The sequence below is a fragment of the Mauremys mutica genome, chromosome 9, assembly GCF_020497125.1.
Source record: "Mauremys mutica isolate MM-2020 ecotype Southern chromosome 9, ASM2049712v1, whole genome shotgun sequence".
Taxonomy (NCBI): domain Eukaryota; kingdom Metazoa; phylum Chordata; order Testudines; family Geoemydidae; genus Mauremys; species Mauremys mutica.
This window is the reverse complement of record NC_059080.1, coordinates 3,455,421-3,472,593: the sequence shown is the minus strand read 5'-3', so window position 1 is coordinate 3,472,593 and position 17,173 is coordinate 3,455,421. Positions and strand designations below refer to the sequence as shown.

Sequence of the window (17,173 nt, the reverse complement as noted above, 5' to 3'; positions counted from 1 at the left end):
TGTAAATATTGGGATGGTGAAGAAAGATACCCACTACATTCCGATTAAAAAAACCATTCCATTAGTAAGAAAACAACAAAAGTAAGTCAATTTACAGTATTACAGTATGCTGTGTAAATCTCAAGCAATTCATTTACTAGCACTAGCCCAATACAGTTCCAGCTTATGATATCATTACTTTCAAAAGCCTTTCTATGCTCTGTGTTGGCTTTTCCCTTACTCCATTTCCTGAAAATTGATAAAAATCTAAAGGAAACCCAACAAGCAAATAAAGGTGCAGTTTTTGAATGCACCATGTCCAGTTACTGAACAGGGTACATTTTGTTAAGACATACTGAATTCAAACCTCCCACCCCCCCCCGCCCCAGCATTTATGAGTCTATTCCAATATTATAAGATCAGCAGGGAAGGGCTTGCTAATTTTAGCACTATTCATAAAGTCCAACTTTGTAAGTTGGGAAAAAACTTGTAACAAACTCAAATTTCAGGCAAACACTGTGGTCTCAAAGATATGTTTGGATGGATTTTACTGTTAGTTGAAAACACTGAATAGTGAAAATGAATCAGTACTGTGTTTTTAAAATAATGTCTCAAAGAAATCGCTACTATACAGTAAACCTGAGCATGTTTAATTTTCACCCAGGCATGCGATAATCCTTCTTTCCAGCTATTTTAGGCCAAGAAAATATATAAATATAGAAAGCACATGCATATGCACATGCTGTGGGGCAAGAGGCACGTCCTTGTATGTTCTTGTACTGCACCTAGGACAATGAGGCCTCAGTTGTGACTGGAGTCTCTGGGTGCTCCTACAAGTGTAAATAATACTACTACAAATTACACCAGTACTAACTGCAGATAACTTAGAGCTGGTCTTAGTCTCGAATAAAACTGAGTAAGTGTTGGCCATGATAGGAACTACAGAATCAAACATTTGATTTCTAGCTTCCAACATGAGGGTTGGTGGGGAGGAGAAACACCATCAAGCAAATATTTTATAATCATCTAGCTCCAGAGAAGATTTATATCTACAGGGGTCAGACTGAAAATAAGTGGAGGCACTGTCCCAAGCTTCGTCTCTGCGTGTATTGCTAAGAAGATGCTACATGCAGACTTGTAGCTCTTATAGGACTATTATCCCTCTTTCTTGCAGGCTTTGATTAGAAGTGATAGTTTATAATTTTGACATTTGAATGATCAGGCTTCAGGAAAGGCCTCACTGAGATGACAGACACCTCTCAGCTGTCTATTTTTCAGCTGTCTTCCTCTCAGGCAGCCTTCACTGCATTGCTTTATACTGTCCACTTTGGAAGGTTCTCACTACAATCATAAGTGCCTGAATCTCTCTCTCTCTCTCTTTTTTTTTTTTAATAACACAATGAAAGCTTAGATCTGCAGCCACCAGGGTAAAGTACTGGTTCCCAGACAAATCCAATCCCTGTAATCTACTCTACACCATCCTATAAAGGGCTAAAATTACATTAAAAATTTAAAACTTATTACATGTAAAAACTTTGTTAATACAGCTGGGAGGCTGCACAATTACGCATTCACGGATCAGAAAGTCGTTATGGAAGTGCACAACTTTTACTCTGCTTCTTCATTACAATGCAGTATTTGAGTAAATGATCTTAAGTCATCCTAGATACATTAGAGACAGACTAACGATCTCGCTCATCATAGTTAGAGACTAGTTCAAACTTTCAAAGGACAATGAGGGCACCACTAAAAGTTTAATAAAAACAACTAGGATTTCAAATTGTTATGGTTAACTCAAAAGCAACTAGAAGTTTTTCTCCATGTTTCAAGGAAAATTAATGAGTAACCATTCAGATGAAGACAACTGTTTCTATTTCAAAAATTTTGGGTTGTTTAAGGGTCTGCTCCTTTGTCACAATGTCTAGAAACTGGATTCAATTTCACCTCGAGTCACTCAGGAAGCAGATCTTATCTTGTACTCATAGTTTTAAAGACTAAAATGTCTAATAGTTAGACAAATTTAAAAACAAGACAAGACGTACTCCTGGTGGTCATCTGTCCATACTTTCAGTTTGCTATGCAAGCTGTAGACCATGTGCAGCCCGTTCACTCAATATAAGAGGAGCTTATAGAAAGAGTGTACATAGCCCAGCAAAAGTTTAAAATACAGTAAGTCAAATTGTATGAATACAGACACCCGTTTTTGTTTCAGTTTCTGCTTTGCAGCAGGAAGAGTCTGGAAAAACGAAATTGCAGCTAGCAAGATAAAACCAGCAGCGCAGTCAGAGGCTGGGCCACTCCCTTCCTGCCAATCACAAGTCTGGTTCTGCCTCCCGAGCTGCGGAAAAAACTCACTGTAAAGGATCCAGTGCAGAAGAGAAGATGCCTGTTTCGAAAACCTTAAAATCTAAGTACATGGAGGATGAGAGGCGAGAAGGATTTAAAAAAAAAATCCCCAATAGTTAGGTTTATTATAAAGCAATCACACAAGGTTGCAGGACAGAGGCAAAATTCTGTGTTCTCTGAGAAAAAGGGAACTCATCTGCAATTAGTTCTCTCACCATTAATCCCAGTTGCCTAGACTCAATTCCCCTTTTTCTATAGGAATGGAAGTGACAGCTAGCCCATGAAGTGTTAGGGCCTTTGCTTATGTCATTTGCAACATTTTTCGAATAGCATCTAGGGACCAAGACTTGGTCTGCATTACTGAACTAGCTGAACTAGTTAAAGTGTGAATTAAGCCAGTTTAAATGAATCTACATTAGGAGTGTTCACTGAAGTTTTAAAAACCACTTCAATTTCATTGGGGCAAGTTTTTTAATATAGACAAACCCCAACATACAAGGGACTTCTAATGTTAGCAGTTTTCACCTTTAGGAAGGAAAAACACATTTAAAAATAGAAATCAGTTTAGATTACCATCTGTTTCCTAGGCATGACTTGAAGGAAGGCGGATTGGCTAGAAAGGCCCTACCCTCTATGGTTCTACTGGACACCCAGGTGTTCAGAACCTTCACCAATCAGAGACTGGATACACTACGGCATTATTCTATTCTCTTTATTAGGGAACTCAAATAATGGTCAATTTAGTCTTTTTTCCCCCTGGATTTAGAAGAAAACAGCAAGTGGGAGGGTAAGGGGAATCCAATCTTTTAGTTTAGTAAGAAAAAGAATATAGTGCTAAAGCTTAAGATCCAAAATAAAACTTCTGTTTCCAGGATTATTTCTGCTGATCTCTAAATACAAAATGAATACAAATTTTCATCAAACACAGATTCTTGTGATAACATTATTTCAACGCTTTGGATGAAATCCTTGCCTCATTGGCTTCCATGGTGCCAGTGTATCACCCTTGCTGCAACAAGAGGTGTTAAAACATATTCACATTGCTTTAAGGTTTGTTTAGACCTTTACATAAAAAAATCTTTTTTAGTTTACAATCATAAGCATTTTACTATGTCTCATAGTTTCCCGGCATAGCTATCTAAAGCATCAGAAAAGCACAATCTCACTAAGGTTTTTCTGGCCCAACAGCCATTTTTGGAATAAGACGATCTGTGGCAGATACCAAGTCATTTAAAAAGATCAGTATGAAAGTTCCATTTCCTTCTAAAAACGCCTATAATTACTAAAACTAAAAAGTAGCAAAAATGTTTAATCCATTTGGCAACACTGTGCCCACTCTATGCCACTGCTTCCTTGGCTAGTCAGTAACTTTCTTTCTCCCGCTAAAAAGATCCCTGTAATTAGTAGTTGGGGGACTAACAAAACCCTTAATTTTTTTTTCTAAACCAAGACATCATTTAAGGGGTCCTATCAGAGTTTTTCTTCTGAAATGTGTTAATTTTAAACAAAAATTGTATTGACAGAGTCCCTTTAAGGTCTCTCTCACACATCTATAGATGTATTTACTCATCTAACTGCAGGGAGCAGTCAGCCCATGAAGCCACTGATCATGCTATTCAAGCTGGATGAGGAAAATCTTTGTTGACCTCATTCTTAAAGGAATTTCTCAAGAAGGAGCTAGACATTAACCAAACTACAAAAAACCCTCCAGACAATATAGAGAAGTTTATTTTTTCCTGAAGAGAATTTAGTAAGTCTGAAAAGCAGCTATTACGCTAGGATTAATCTTTAAAGACTTCAGAATTTACTGAGTCATTATAGTAATGGAAAACTGAAGGCACTCATGCTGGAAAGGAAAATATTGCTGCAATAGTAGTTCTGTATTTGCCGGCAATTTTTGGAATAAAAATATTAAGCTAATTCCAGCCAAAAGTTTACAACTGCTAGAGCATTGAGGGAAGATTCCCCCCTTTATACTACTGTGTGAAAAGAGGAAGATACTAACGTGTGAAAGACTTGAGTAACAAAATGTTTAGGACAAGTTTGAGTTAGACCCTTCAAGGCTACTTCGACAGTGTGTGTTTACATTTAAAAAAAAATCTCATGAAGTATCAATCATATTTAGCTTTCCCAGATCTGGGGTATGTTTTTCCCCTAATAACTTCTTTTTTAAAAAAAATAGCATTAGTACAAAAAGATACATCTCTCCAAACTCAATGTATATTCATGGCTTACATAACTAACTTTTTTTTTTTTTAAAGTAAATTATTTCTCTGTTTAGAGTTTGTGAAAACTATGCACCATGGAGAAATCTGACAAAGGACTCAAAAGTAGAGTATTTTCACAAGCACACTTATCTTTATCTGTTTGCTCTTCAGGGCAAACATCTGGCCTTCTGGGTGCCTAAAACTCAGAAGACTAAGTATGGCAGATTCACGGCTGGATGACACTCAAGACATAGGTAAGCATGGGGAAAATAAGGAACTGGGGGCAGATTGCTACACCAGTACCCATAAAATTGCTCTAATGGGGGCTTTCCCGGCTGGATTCACAGCCAGTTGGGGAAGAACCTGCTGCTGCTAAGACAATAGAGCATGAGTAGGCAAGCTCGGAGGCTTATTGCCATACACCAGTAACTACACCTTTAAGAACAAGGCAGCTGAAGACAACCATCACTGACGTTGTGTATCCACTTCTGATGGGGGAAACAAGCCCATGGAATAGGGAACAGCCAAGGAAACAATAAAGCCTCCATAGCTTTATCTTTGGGTCAAACCGAGCATCAGCTCCTTGGCGTACACGATTTTTAAAAGCCATAGGCATTCAGTAGGTATGTTAGATTAGGATGTTTTGGCAATTTAAACCAAAAGAAATACCCTGAACATTACATAAGAACTAGTTCTCCAAGTAACCTGCTCCTATATTAACGCTCTTAGAGAGACAGAGCTCATACAATAATGCAACATCTTGAAGAAACCAGTTACTGTCTTTGGAACAATCTGAATTTCAAGAATGCCCTAAACATAGAGTCTGAGCTAACCTGCTGGCTTTACTAAAAAGAGCACTCCTTTAGAATGCTGCCAATGGCTTCAGTCTTAAAAATGACCTTGGTAACATTAAAAACAAACAATCACATTGCTGTCTAAAAATTTTGTACCTATTATAGGTCACTAAGTAACATTTAGTAAAACTAAAAACTAAGCAGAAGAGAGATTTCTCTAACTTTCCTCTAGTTTGTTTATTTTGTGCATTTGACAGCACTTTGTGTATAGACAGTTCTGCTGTTTTATAATGGTCACTTCCTGTCTCACGCACTAGCTGAAAACAGCACCCACGCACTACTCATGTACACACACTTCCTAAAACCTTGGCTAGTATTTACCTGTAACAGCAGAGCTTCTGGAGCATCAAAATTTTGCCTATGAGGGCATCTTTTCTTCCCGAGCACCAGACCAAATGAACAAGTGGCTTGGGGACAGAAGGAACACAACTGAGAGAGCCCCTACAGGGCCATGGAACGTGAGACCCCTATATGGGGCAAAGAATCCCAGAGGCCAAGTGCAATAGTAGGAGCAGGAGAGATCCTCTGCCCAGCTTCCTTCACAGGAGCCAGAATCCTGGCCTGGGTGAGATAGTAAAGATCTTCTGTCTCAAAGCCAACTCCTGCAGCAAGAGCAGCCAGGTAGAGAGACAAGTATTGTGGGGGGGAATGAAGGGGGACAGGCAGGAGCATCACTCACTGGGAGATACAGAGGAAGTGGGAAGAACCACAAGTTTCAATGTTGTGGTGCTGCCTGCCAAGGTCAATGAAAGGGAAGACAGCTGTAGACAACCCAAAGTTGTTGGGAGTGGGGGGGAGCCCACAAGCCCCAGCACATTTTTTTTTAAACTGTTGGAACGTCCCAGAGCCAAAGACCCTTCAAAAAACCTTAGCAGCAGCATCAGAAAACCTGAATAAAAGCACTGAAAGAAGATCCACAGCATAATACTGATAAGGTGCTCTAGCCACTGCCAGAAAACTTTAGTCTTTTTTCCAAAAAAATTCAAGTTGACAGGACAGTGCTCCTCTAACTTTGAGTTTTCTTAAATTGCAGCTTTCAAAACAATTAAAAGACAGGATAAGACTTTCCCAGTGAACTTGGAGCAACGGTATACATTACCTTTAAATATGATCCATAGTATTTTGTTACATAAGGACTATCACACTGACTTAAGACAGTTATCTCTTGCTGTATGTCCTCTATTTCATCTTCTGCTTCTTCAAGGTCTATGATTTTTATAGCAACCACTTGCTGCGTTCGATTATCAATTCCTTTAAAGACTTCACCAAATGAGCCTTTTCCAATGCGTTCTAATTTTGTGAACAGTTCTTCTGGGTCTGCTCTATAGTTCTATAAAAAAAAGAAAGGAAAGGAAAGATTGTAAACAAGTTGTTTTACTTACTACCAAAGACTAACCCTCCTCATTCCCCAAAAAGCTGATCATCCACATTCCCCCCCACTAGCATTGGTAGTTATGTGGTAATGCTATGCATTAATACATTGTTATCAGAAAATAAAGCTTAACTTCTGTTCACCTACTAGTTACAGTATATCTTGTGCATTAAAGGCAAGGGCCTAATCATCTGCTCCTATAAGCAACAGACAGGAAAGAGCCAGCCAGGCAGGAAAATTAACCTCTGAGTTTCCCCACAAAGCATCCCCTAAAGTGAAAGGAAGTGTTGGCACTTATGTGAATTTCCAACTGTGTAGTCATGCAACAGGCTGGGGGAAAAGTCTAGAAGTTCAGGGCAAGTAGAAGTGCTATCATCAATATCTGGGAAAATAAAAAGGGAACTGTCTTCAGGACAGTCTACCACTGCAATGAACTTAAACAAGATCCTGCCAATATATGGAGCAAAGCACATCTGATGCAGGTAGGATGCATGGCCCAACTGTATGTGTCTCTAGCCTGATCAGGCTATTCTCTACTAGCTTCAAAGGGAACCAGGAACCAAAATCATTATCTCCAGTCTCAGACAGCAGGCAGCAGCAGACTAGACTAGTGCTACTTTGAATGACCACATCTAGATTTCACACAAGGTAGACCGCAGCATTACAATGTATACTTGTCTTTGAGATAGTTATTTAGTCTTAGTTCTGAGTCTTTAAAGTGGGTGCAAGAGTGACATTTTATATTGCACTTGAGAACAAAACTAAACATACAACCAAGTCACAGATAAACTAAAAAAACCCAAAAGTAGAAAGCCAGTACAATCACCAAAAACATAACAAGAAGGATATCTTCAGATAGTCCCAACAACATTTCATTAAGTCAGAATAAGACCACAGTCCAGACACTGGGACAGCCATGTTTTCTTGTCAGTAAAACCAAATCTGAAGCATTGGGTGCTTGTGGAAAAGTGACTGGAGACTTCTCCTAGCCAGCCATGCAAAACTACAGCAGAGCTTCAAGAGACAGTGCTGCGGTGACCAACAACTGCGCTGTCTATTGCGTCTCACATGCTGGAGGCCATTTGGGTGCTCCCATGCGTAGGTATGACAGTCTTACAGAAAGCATTTAGACGTGGTCATGAGGCAAAGCCTCTCTCTTTGGTGAACATAGAGATTGCCATAGTGGATCACACCCAAGGCCTGTCTATTATTATTTATTACCATAAAGCCTAGTAGCCCTAGTCATGGACCAGGTCCCCACTGTGCTAGGAGCTGTTCAAACACAGAACAAAGACAGATTGTAAACTCTTTGGAGCAGGAACTATAACATCTAGTCCAGCGTCCTGTCTCTGATAGTGGCCAGCAACGGGTGCTTCAGAGAAAGATGCAAAACCTGCAGTAGGCAGATGTTGTATCATCTTATCTCTCTACCTGGCTGCTCTTGCTGCAGGAGTTGGCTTTGAGACAGAAGATCTCTACTATCTTACCCAGGCCAGGATTCACCTCATTGCTTCAGCCGTATCTTTTCCACCCTCTTATTATTCTGTGGTTTTCTGTTCTTTGTGTCCAAGTTTAGGCTGCAAGTTCCACAGGGCCAGGACATCATCACTGTATCTGCCTGTAAAATCCCATGCACTCATCTGTTGCTACATGGAACAGGAAGTCCTGTAGTCTGCCTCTTAAATTGGGTTAGTGGTGGAGGTTTGTTTACATGCGTATTTCTGTTAGAAATATAGGCTCTCATGCAGGTTTCACAAAGATTTCAGCTCCTTTAATGGGACTAAGAAACGCAGCATTTCTAAAACTCTGTACGGGACCTGTTACTAGGTTGCCACAAAGTATAAGTCAGTATTATCAGTGTAGCCAACTTAGGGAAAGGCTTTAAGTGGCACGTCAGGAATGCTATTTCAAGGACTGCCTTCAGGGCTTCCCATGAGCCACAGTGAAAGTTGTTTGAATATTATTTTTGTTATAATCTTAACCTAAGTTAGTTATTGTGAGGGAGGAGGAAGTCCAGGTTTTTGAGAAAGGAATATTTGGTGGATGAAAATGGGTTCAGTGCTTATTCTGAGATTTCAGGGAAGTCCTGTGCCTCATCATTGCGGCTGAAGAGGAATATAAACCGGTTTCCCTATTCTGATGAGAATTGTTCTTTGTCTCCCTCTGCTGGACATAATTAATGGTCTTATGATGGTAAAACACTGAGTGAACCATAATAACTAAGTCTATATTTCTTTTTTAAAGTACTTGATTAAAATTTTCCTTTTTGGTACTTTCAAGTAAATATGGTGACAGTCAGGACCAACTGATGGTATTCTAGTTGACTGACAGAATTAACCCAGTGATTATCCGGTGCTTTTTTCCTTTTTGGTACTTTCAAGTAAATATGGTGACAGTCAGGACCAACTGATGGTATTCTAGTTGACTGACAGAATTAACCCAGTGATTATCCGGTGCTTTTTTGTAGAGACCCACTTTGAGTGCACTACTGTAGTGTACCCGTCTGTCCAATTTCCTACAAACTGAGACTGGTGACATGAGAAATGAACTACATTCCCAGGTGTTGTGGTGTTTTGTTTTTTGCTATAGCTTCCACCCCAATCCATCAAAAAAGTCTCCTTCCCTTAACTGTCTCCACCTGTTTTCCAGATTGCAGCAGCAGCACCACCACAAAGGGAGGAGAGCCTCAGAAAGAAGTGTGCCAACAGCAGGAGCTGGGAGTCTCCTTCACCTGCTTAGCAGGAGGCAGAAACAGTAGTGGGAGGAACCCCCCAAGCCACCTTCCACCCAGCCAGGAGGCAGATAGCTCTAAGTGTCATAGTCCCTACCATCAGGGGTTTAGCTGTGTACACACGCAGCTTTGAGTCTAATGGATCGGATACCTTACATGAAACAAGCTGGGGTGTCCGCCCAGTACCCAGCAAGCAGGTGTCAATGAGCAAAAACTACCTCAGATTCCAAGGATTAGGTGGTCATGAAGAATGAATTGCCTACTCATGCCTGGGAGTGGACACTCAAGGTCAAGGATGAGGCACAGTGGCAAGACAGAATAGGAAAACTTGTGTTACATTTAGTCTGTGGATAAAAAAAATCAATCAATTTTAACCTTGGACTTCTGCATCCAAGCAGGCAGTCTTATTTCACTTGACTATCACAATGCAAATGTTCTCTATTTTATAATTAAAGTGCCATTCATATTTCTATTTCCAGTGGTTTATGACTAAGATACAAAAGGTGTGCGTTTTGCTCAGGAATATCTGATTTCTGTGAAAGTCTCATCTGGTCACAAAACAGTGACACTCACTTGTTTTGTACTCTTGTAACTCCAAGATAGTCTCTGGCAGGGAATCAGTCTATAATGTAAATACTTTAGATATTTTGGAAGAAGAGAGTTGACACAGCAAATTTTAGAATCTGAAAGAGAAAGAAAATAGCCTGGGCCTCAGAGCAGTTAGCAGAAGTTTTATTTCGCCCATGAGAGGCTGACAGATAGCAAATCCTTTACAGCCGCAAAAGTCATTTTCCTAGCTCCACCAGCTGGAAGGAGACATCAACCAGTCTGGGCTGCCATATGAGAACACAGAATTCAAGCAGAACTCTGGTGCACAATATAATTATATACACATTTAAAAAATTCATCTGATGCCCTTTGGTCCAAGAACTAGAGTTGGGTCCATATTAGGGAAGTTGCTGAAAGATTTCCACCAGTGCAACTTCAGGTTCATCTAAACAGACAGCAGACAAACTCCTTCTATAATGAGGCAATCTTCATAAGTCACTTCACCTCTGTGCCTCCATTTCCCATCTGTAAAACAATACTGACCCTCTTTTGTGATTCAGGGATGAAAAACTCTGTATAAATATTACCAACTCCTTATTTCACATCTGAGTCTTGTCTGGGCTGAGTCTGTCAGATAACCTCTGCCATCCATACTGGAGTTGCAATCACACACCAAGAGCCCCAGTCTTGCATTATGATCCACACAGGTGAAGCAATGAGGTGAATGGAGCTCTGTGGGGGTGCAGCAGTGCAGGATCAGAGCCTCCCCCTAAGGCCCCCACAGACCGCAGTGCAGGATCAGGGCCTCCCCCCTAAGGCATTCAAATGGCAGAACCTGACAAAATGGAGACAGAGCTGGGTATCACCTGGACATTGGAGGCAATGCAGTAGAATGTGTCTACTATCTCAGTGACCTGACAAACACATAGCATGAGAGAATCAAAACAGAAGCGTGATCACCTAATACTAAGAAGCTCCATATCACAGACAAGTTTAACACCAGACTGATTGGGTCACAAACCCGAGACTTGATGTACAACTAAAGATAACCTTCCCTCCAAAAAGGAGATTCAAGAGAGTAAAGAGACTGAAGAGACGTTAAAATCAAGAGATGGTTTCTTGAGTAGAGGATGATCATCCTCTTAAGCAATACTTACTCATTGCCCTCAGAGAGGGATAACAAAAATTCCCTTCAATATAAGGCTCAGCGCCAGCCAAAAAAAAATAAGGGTCCAGCTTTCTGAAGCTCCCCAGACATTCACTCTGGATCAAAGTATTCTCACGCATGAAGCAACTTAAATACTTCCACTAATGTTGAACACTTGGTTGTTACCAAGCGGAGACAACCTGGATTAAAAAGGCTAGCGACCATCTGGAACAGTTTAGCTGATGCACATTTTTGCATTTGCTACAGCTGAAGTGAAGAAGTCCTTCTTCCCCTTCGGTACAGCCATGGCATAGAAATTCAACATTTCCCTATCGGAACCAGTCAAGACTCAGCATGAGATTTCTGTCTACTGGCACTTCAGCTGTCTTCCCATGCATTTTAGGGTCAGATGACTTGCATATTATGGTGACCCACGAGGATGAAACATGGGAAGAGACTGCTTATGAGAGAAGATTATAATATTGTTCTGCCAGACCATTAATAGTGTGCAGCTTATCTACAAAACACTGTTCTTCCTCAGAGCCATCTGAAACCCAGACTTGTACCACAAGTAGTCAAGACTTCTACTTTCTGTCTCACAAAAGAGACCTGCCTAGCATCAATCATGCTAGAAAATCTGTTTGGCCTCAGAGACTGTGATCTACTGAATCACCAACACCATTTCCTGAAGTACCTTGGTTTTGCTTCCTCTTGTGGGTGGAGGAGGGGGAACTCCCATCAGTCTAGAACTGGCCAGCCTAGACCCTGCTATGCTCAGGAGATCAGACAAGGCAACAGCTGGAGATATCTCAGCTCCAGGCCTCAATGCTTGGAAGCACAGTATTCTGCTTCATTCGGTTATTGGAATTCCAGTATACTGCACTTCAGAGAACAGTTGCTTAATAAGTTTCCCTTCAGTGACAGTACATAGAAGTGTGGTGTGGAAGAATCTTCTAAAGGGAAGCAGTCCAAATGAATTAAAATAGGTTATCTTCATCAGGTGCACAAGAGTTCAAAGAAGGGAGCTGTCTCCACCTACTAACAAGACTATTTGAAATGGACCTGTGAACCATAACGTGGCTAGATGAAGCTAGCAACCTTTCCCTATCAACTTGTTAAAAGCAAGAAAAAACTCCCATTAAAAAAAACAAACAAACCAGCTTCTAGCTTTGGGGTACATTTCTGGAAAAAGTCAAATGCCTCATGATGTAAAATAAATGTGCCTCCATGCTGCAATCTTTTCTATTTACTTCTCCAAACCTTCTTACCACGCCTAACAACTCCTGCTATTACACAATGTTCCAGATGTATGGCCATGCACACGATCACCTTCTTGACAAGCTCCAGAGGAATTCAAGCTCTTAAGCCTCTCCAAGCAACACAAACAGTTGTCAGTAAACAACTAGCTGCTCTCCCGGTCAAAAGTCAATTGACACGAATATATTTATCAAGAAACACAAATGCGAAGGATCTGGGCAATAGTTTTCCACAGTGTTAACCTCGTTAATCATAGATATTAAAGCAGTTCTTAAGCTGATACTTTCAAAAACATTCTAAAACTCTGACAGCTACTGAAATATAAGATTTAGAATCATAGACTCTCAGGGGTTGGAAGGAACCTCAGGAGGTCATCTAGTCCAATCCCCTGCTCAAAGCAGGACCAATCCCCAGACAGATTTTTACCCCCAGTTCCCTAAATGGCCCCCTCAAGGACTGAACTCACAACCCTGGGTTTAGCAAGCCAATGCTCAAACCAGTAAGCTATCCCTCCCCATCTATACTCATGGCATCTGAGATATTCCTTCTACATTTCAGTTTGAATTAAATGTATTCATGCTAGATTATAAATTTAATATATTTGGAATACAGTTCTATAATCAAAATGTAATTTACTCTTTCACAAGATATTTCTAAACACCAAAAGTCAATTACTCCAATGCTGCTAACCAGGAATGTATTTTGCATAAGCAATGTGTGTCAGAAAATCAGTTTCTAGTACTACTGGGACCAACGAATAAAGCACAGGACATTTACCACACAGTTTCAGTCCATGCCAATATAAATAGAATATGTATGACAGAAGAGGAGGTATAATGTCTAAGAAACAAAATTTTTTTTTTTTTTTAATTCTCTGGTTTCTACTTCTCTAAAACCCTGGAGATACAGGTCACAGGTTCTGGTTTTCTTTTTAAAAAGCAGCATTTGAAAAAAATCCAACAGTGTATTAAAATGCACAGTCTAACTTGCAAAGAAATATGATTGTGCGATAATCCCAGCTTGCCAAATTGTTCCCCCTTAGGAAGCAATCTGATAATCATGAAGCTCTGTTTCTTCTGGTTCTAGAAGGCTACAAATTCTGATGGAATTTTCCAACTCTCAATCTTGCTGTCAAATCTTCCCCAGGATCGGGACACTATGGAATCTGGCAGAGTCACAGGTACAAAATGAAAGCCTGCTCTTATTACATGCCTTGTACTATTTCTCATCACATTTGGAGTAAGATGAGCATGAATGTGCATCTTTCATACAGAGAGAATACCATAAGAACCTAACTCATTGGAAGGGGTCAGAAACTGACAAATAGTTTGATCTGTGTGCTTAGATCCATGTTGGTCATTGTGTTCCTTGCTCCGCACTCCGGTGGATCAAAAAAAGTTCGATATAAAGCGGTTTCACCTATAACACAGTAAGATTTTTTGGCTCCCGAGGACAGCGTTATATCAGGGTAGAGGTGTAGCTACACTGGCAAAAAAGTTTGAGATGTACAACTGGCCTAAGGATGAGACTGAAGAGATCTTCAGCAGAGCTTTGGAGCTCTTTTCTTCATGAGAAGCTTCTCTTTAAGCTCCTTGCATTATGTTAGTATTGTTCACAGAAACTAGGTAGGTGATGCATATTTTTTTCTGAGATTTACTTTTCTGTCCATCTGTTCTTTGGGAAAGAATACCCCTCAGCTAGAATAAATGTTTCTCTCTCTTCCACTGGTATTAATCAAATTTAGGCATACAGACCACTGATTCGTTCTTTTAATTTTGTAAACTTTTATGACTTTCCAGTGAAACCATCTACCCTTCCCCTTCCAAGATTGCTTATAGCAACGTTATCAAGTCTGCACATGAACAAAGTAGAGATGAAATCCGAGTTCCTGTGCACTGTGGCAGTGAAGTATGGGCTTGCTGGTGCTTGTTTGACATCTTCCAGCTCCTGTTCCATGTTAAGTCCCAAGATCACCCCTCCCATTCACACCCACCATACACAGGTGGGAAAGACGGTCTCAGGAGCCCACCTTGGAAGGGAAAGCAACTTGCTTTCAATTCTGCTTCCCTGAAGATATCATTTGAGAAGGTTCTTCCTCCAGGGGATAGGGGTCTTTGCTCCTTGGCACAAGTTTAGTGGAACTCCCTCTTAGGCTGTAAAGAATGTTTACCCTATTGCAGCCTCAGAGGTCAAGTATGAGCCAGGCCACCTTTGTGATATGATGCATCACCATCTACGAGCTATAAATACTGTCTTCCAAATGTTCTACTCAGTTCCGTCAGCTCCATGGCTGTCAAGTTAATTCCTTCCTGCCTCAACCCACCTTAAAGTTGTGGATACAGGTTTACCACTAATGTTCTGCACAAAAAAATCCATTTAGCAAAGCAGAGTACGGACAGTTCGTACAGGAGTGCAATCTAAAATACTTTTAAGAAGCTAGCAGCTGTTAAGTTGCCACAAAGCCTTCCAAGATGGAAGAATTTCCAATATAGTATGTCAGATTTTGTTATTATTTGTATTACTGTAGCACCTAGGAGCCCAAGTCATGGCCCAGGACCCCATTGTGCTGTACAGACACAGAACAAAGACAGTCCCCTGCCCCAAGGGGCTTACAGTCACACTTTTACTACCTATCCAAAGTTCTCCCTTTCCTTCTAGAGAGCTCATAATGCTGTGCTGTGCTGCACTTGTGAGGACGAACTGAAGTCATAAGCAGAAGTATACACTGCAAAAAATCTAGCAGGGTAATATGGCTCTGGGTATCGTGTAAACAAAATGCTGGAAGTTGTCAATCTGCTCAAGTTTATAGGTTCCTCATTAACAGAAAAGCATTTATTTCTAGACTTAAATAATTTAAGTCTACATCTCCATGTTGAGGATGTGTTTTCATATATTTTCAGTCAGTCACTTAAAATAATCTTTTTAAAAGCAGGAAGCAGTTGTATGTAAATAATACCTCAGATATCACCTCAAGCAATCCAGGAAGAACAAAACGAAAATGTAACTTCATACAATAATTCTGCACATTCCCAAGAACAGTATGAAAAAATTAAATGGTAAAGTTGATAAACGTTGGCCTTCAACTTCAGCAACGCGAGCTCAATCCTGAAATATGCAGAACACTGTCTACTCCCGTTCGAATTAATAGGAGTTGAAGGTGCCTAGCTACTTGCAGGATCTGACAGAATAGAAGCTAAATGCCTGCAGCCAGTGGCCCAGATCTTTGTATGTTACTGAGAAATCCAAAGAGCAACTCAAGGTGGAGAAGGGTGGGAAGTTGTGCGCACAAAGGTTACTTAAACCACCACTGCACTTCCCCAATCCTTCACCAATTATATGCAGGTCTAGTTCCCTAATGTGAGCTACAACAGTCCAAGAGACTGTTCTAACTTGCACCATACGCCAAAGCCAGCAATAGGTGGATATAGCAGTAGGGAATGGCCAGGGTACAAGAAAGCTCCAGTCATGGCTGGTTTCTCCCAGTCATTCCCCCTTACACCAGAGTGTGCACAGTCACACACAATTTATGTGGCATGACTCGGAGACAATCCAAAAGACTTCCCTATGCTGGGGCAGCTGGCCACGAGAGGATCTCCCCAACTTTAGGGCTGCCCTGTGCTCACAGTGTGGAAAAAGCATCTGTAGCACAGCCCAGGATCAGGCCCAATATTCCAGTTCAGCTATGGCCAAGTACTGAGATACAAGGTGGTAAGCCCTTACATATTAAATTAATTACCAAGCATGCTTGTATCATTTGAGATACAGTCTTAGATCACTGGTTGTATTAAGTTTGGCAACATGCAGCTACAGCCTTGCTTTTGCCTTTCCCAGTTCTCAATTTCCCTGTCTTTCAGGTATTTCTTTTCAGCCATGTTTTGTTGTTGTTTATGGAGGGAGAGTATTTTAACCAAGGGAAGTTCTTAAAATCTTAGCTGCACAACGCATTCCAATGCAATGCCACAAAGCTTTATTTGCACAGAGAAATACTGACTGAAGGACCATACCTGGTAAGATAGCGAATAGAATGAGCATAAGGTGGCTGGAGTTCATGCACTCCATCTCTTCCCCTGAAAAGAACATCTGCAAGAGTGAGGTTGTGAATAAGAGCAGGAAAGAGTTTGCCAACAGCATTATGCCAGAAAAGTCTCCTAATGTAGGTGCAGCTTATTCTGGCAAAATAATTATTTTGCCAGTACAGCGCATACCAGTTCCCTCAATGAAATAAACTATTCTGGCTAAATGACTTTTTGCCAATACAACTTCAGCTACACTTGGGCTTTTGCCAGCATAGCTGTGACAGTCAGGGCTGTGAATTTTTCTCACATTTCAAACAGACATAGCCATGCTGGAAAAACTTAAGTGTAGACCAGGTCCTAATCTTCTCCAAAGCCTTGACTGGCAAATCTTCCAACCTCTCTGCTTCTCTTCTTCCAGCAACTTCCCAATATACAGTAAAAGCTGTTTTATCTGGCACTTCACCAACTGGAAAGCTCTATAAATGCACATTTCGGATCTTCATTGAAATTCCAGTTTATAGCCCGGTTAGCGCGAGGCTGGCAGCAGGTTGGTGCGTGAGAGAGGGTGTGGGGTGCCAGATCCAGGGGGTGCTCACTGTGGGCAGCTGCCCGTCTCAGCTGCTCCTAGGCGGAGGCGCAGCAGGCGGCTGTGTGTGCTGCCTCCACCCACAGGCACTGCCCCCACAGCTCCCATTGGCCGTGGTTCCCAACCAAT

The 17,173-nt window shown here is 41.0% G+C and overlaps 1 protein-coding gene across 2 annotated transcripts in view; it reads right to left on the bottom strand.

The window, feature by feature from the left end:
- The window catches only part of STK26 (serine/threonine kinase 26), a 55,732-nt gene that overhangs the window by 14,677 nt on the left and 23,882 nt on the right, over window positions 1–17,173 (bottom strand). For both annotated transcript variants that reach the window (XM_045030623.1, XM_045030622.1), the window contains exon 3: window positions 6,486–6,716. In XM_045030623.1, the coding sequence (XP_044886558.1) occupies window positions 6,486–6,716 (231 nt within the window). The remainder of the gene's footprint in view (window positions 1–6,485; window positions 6,717–17,173) is intronic.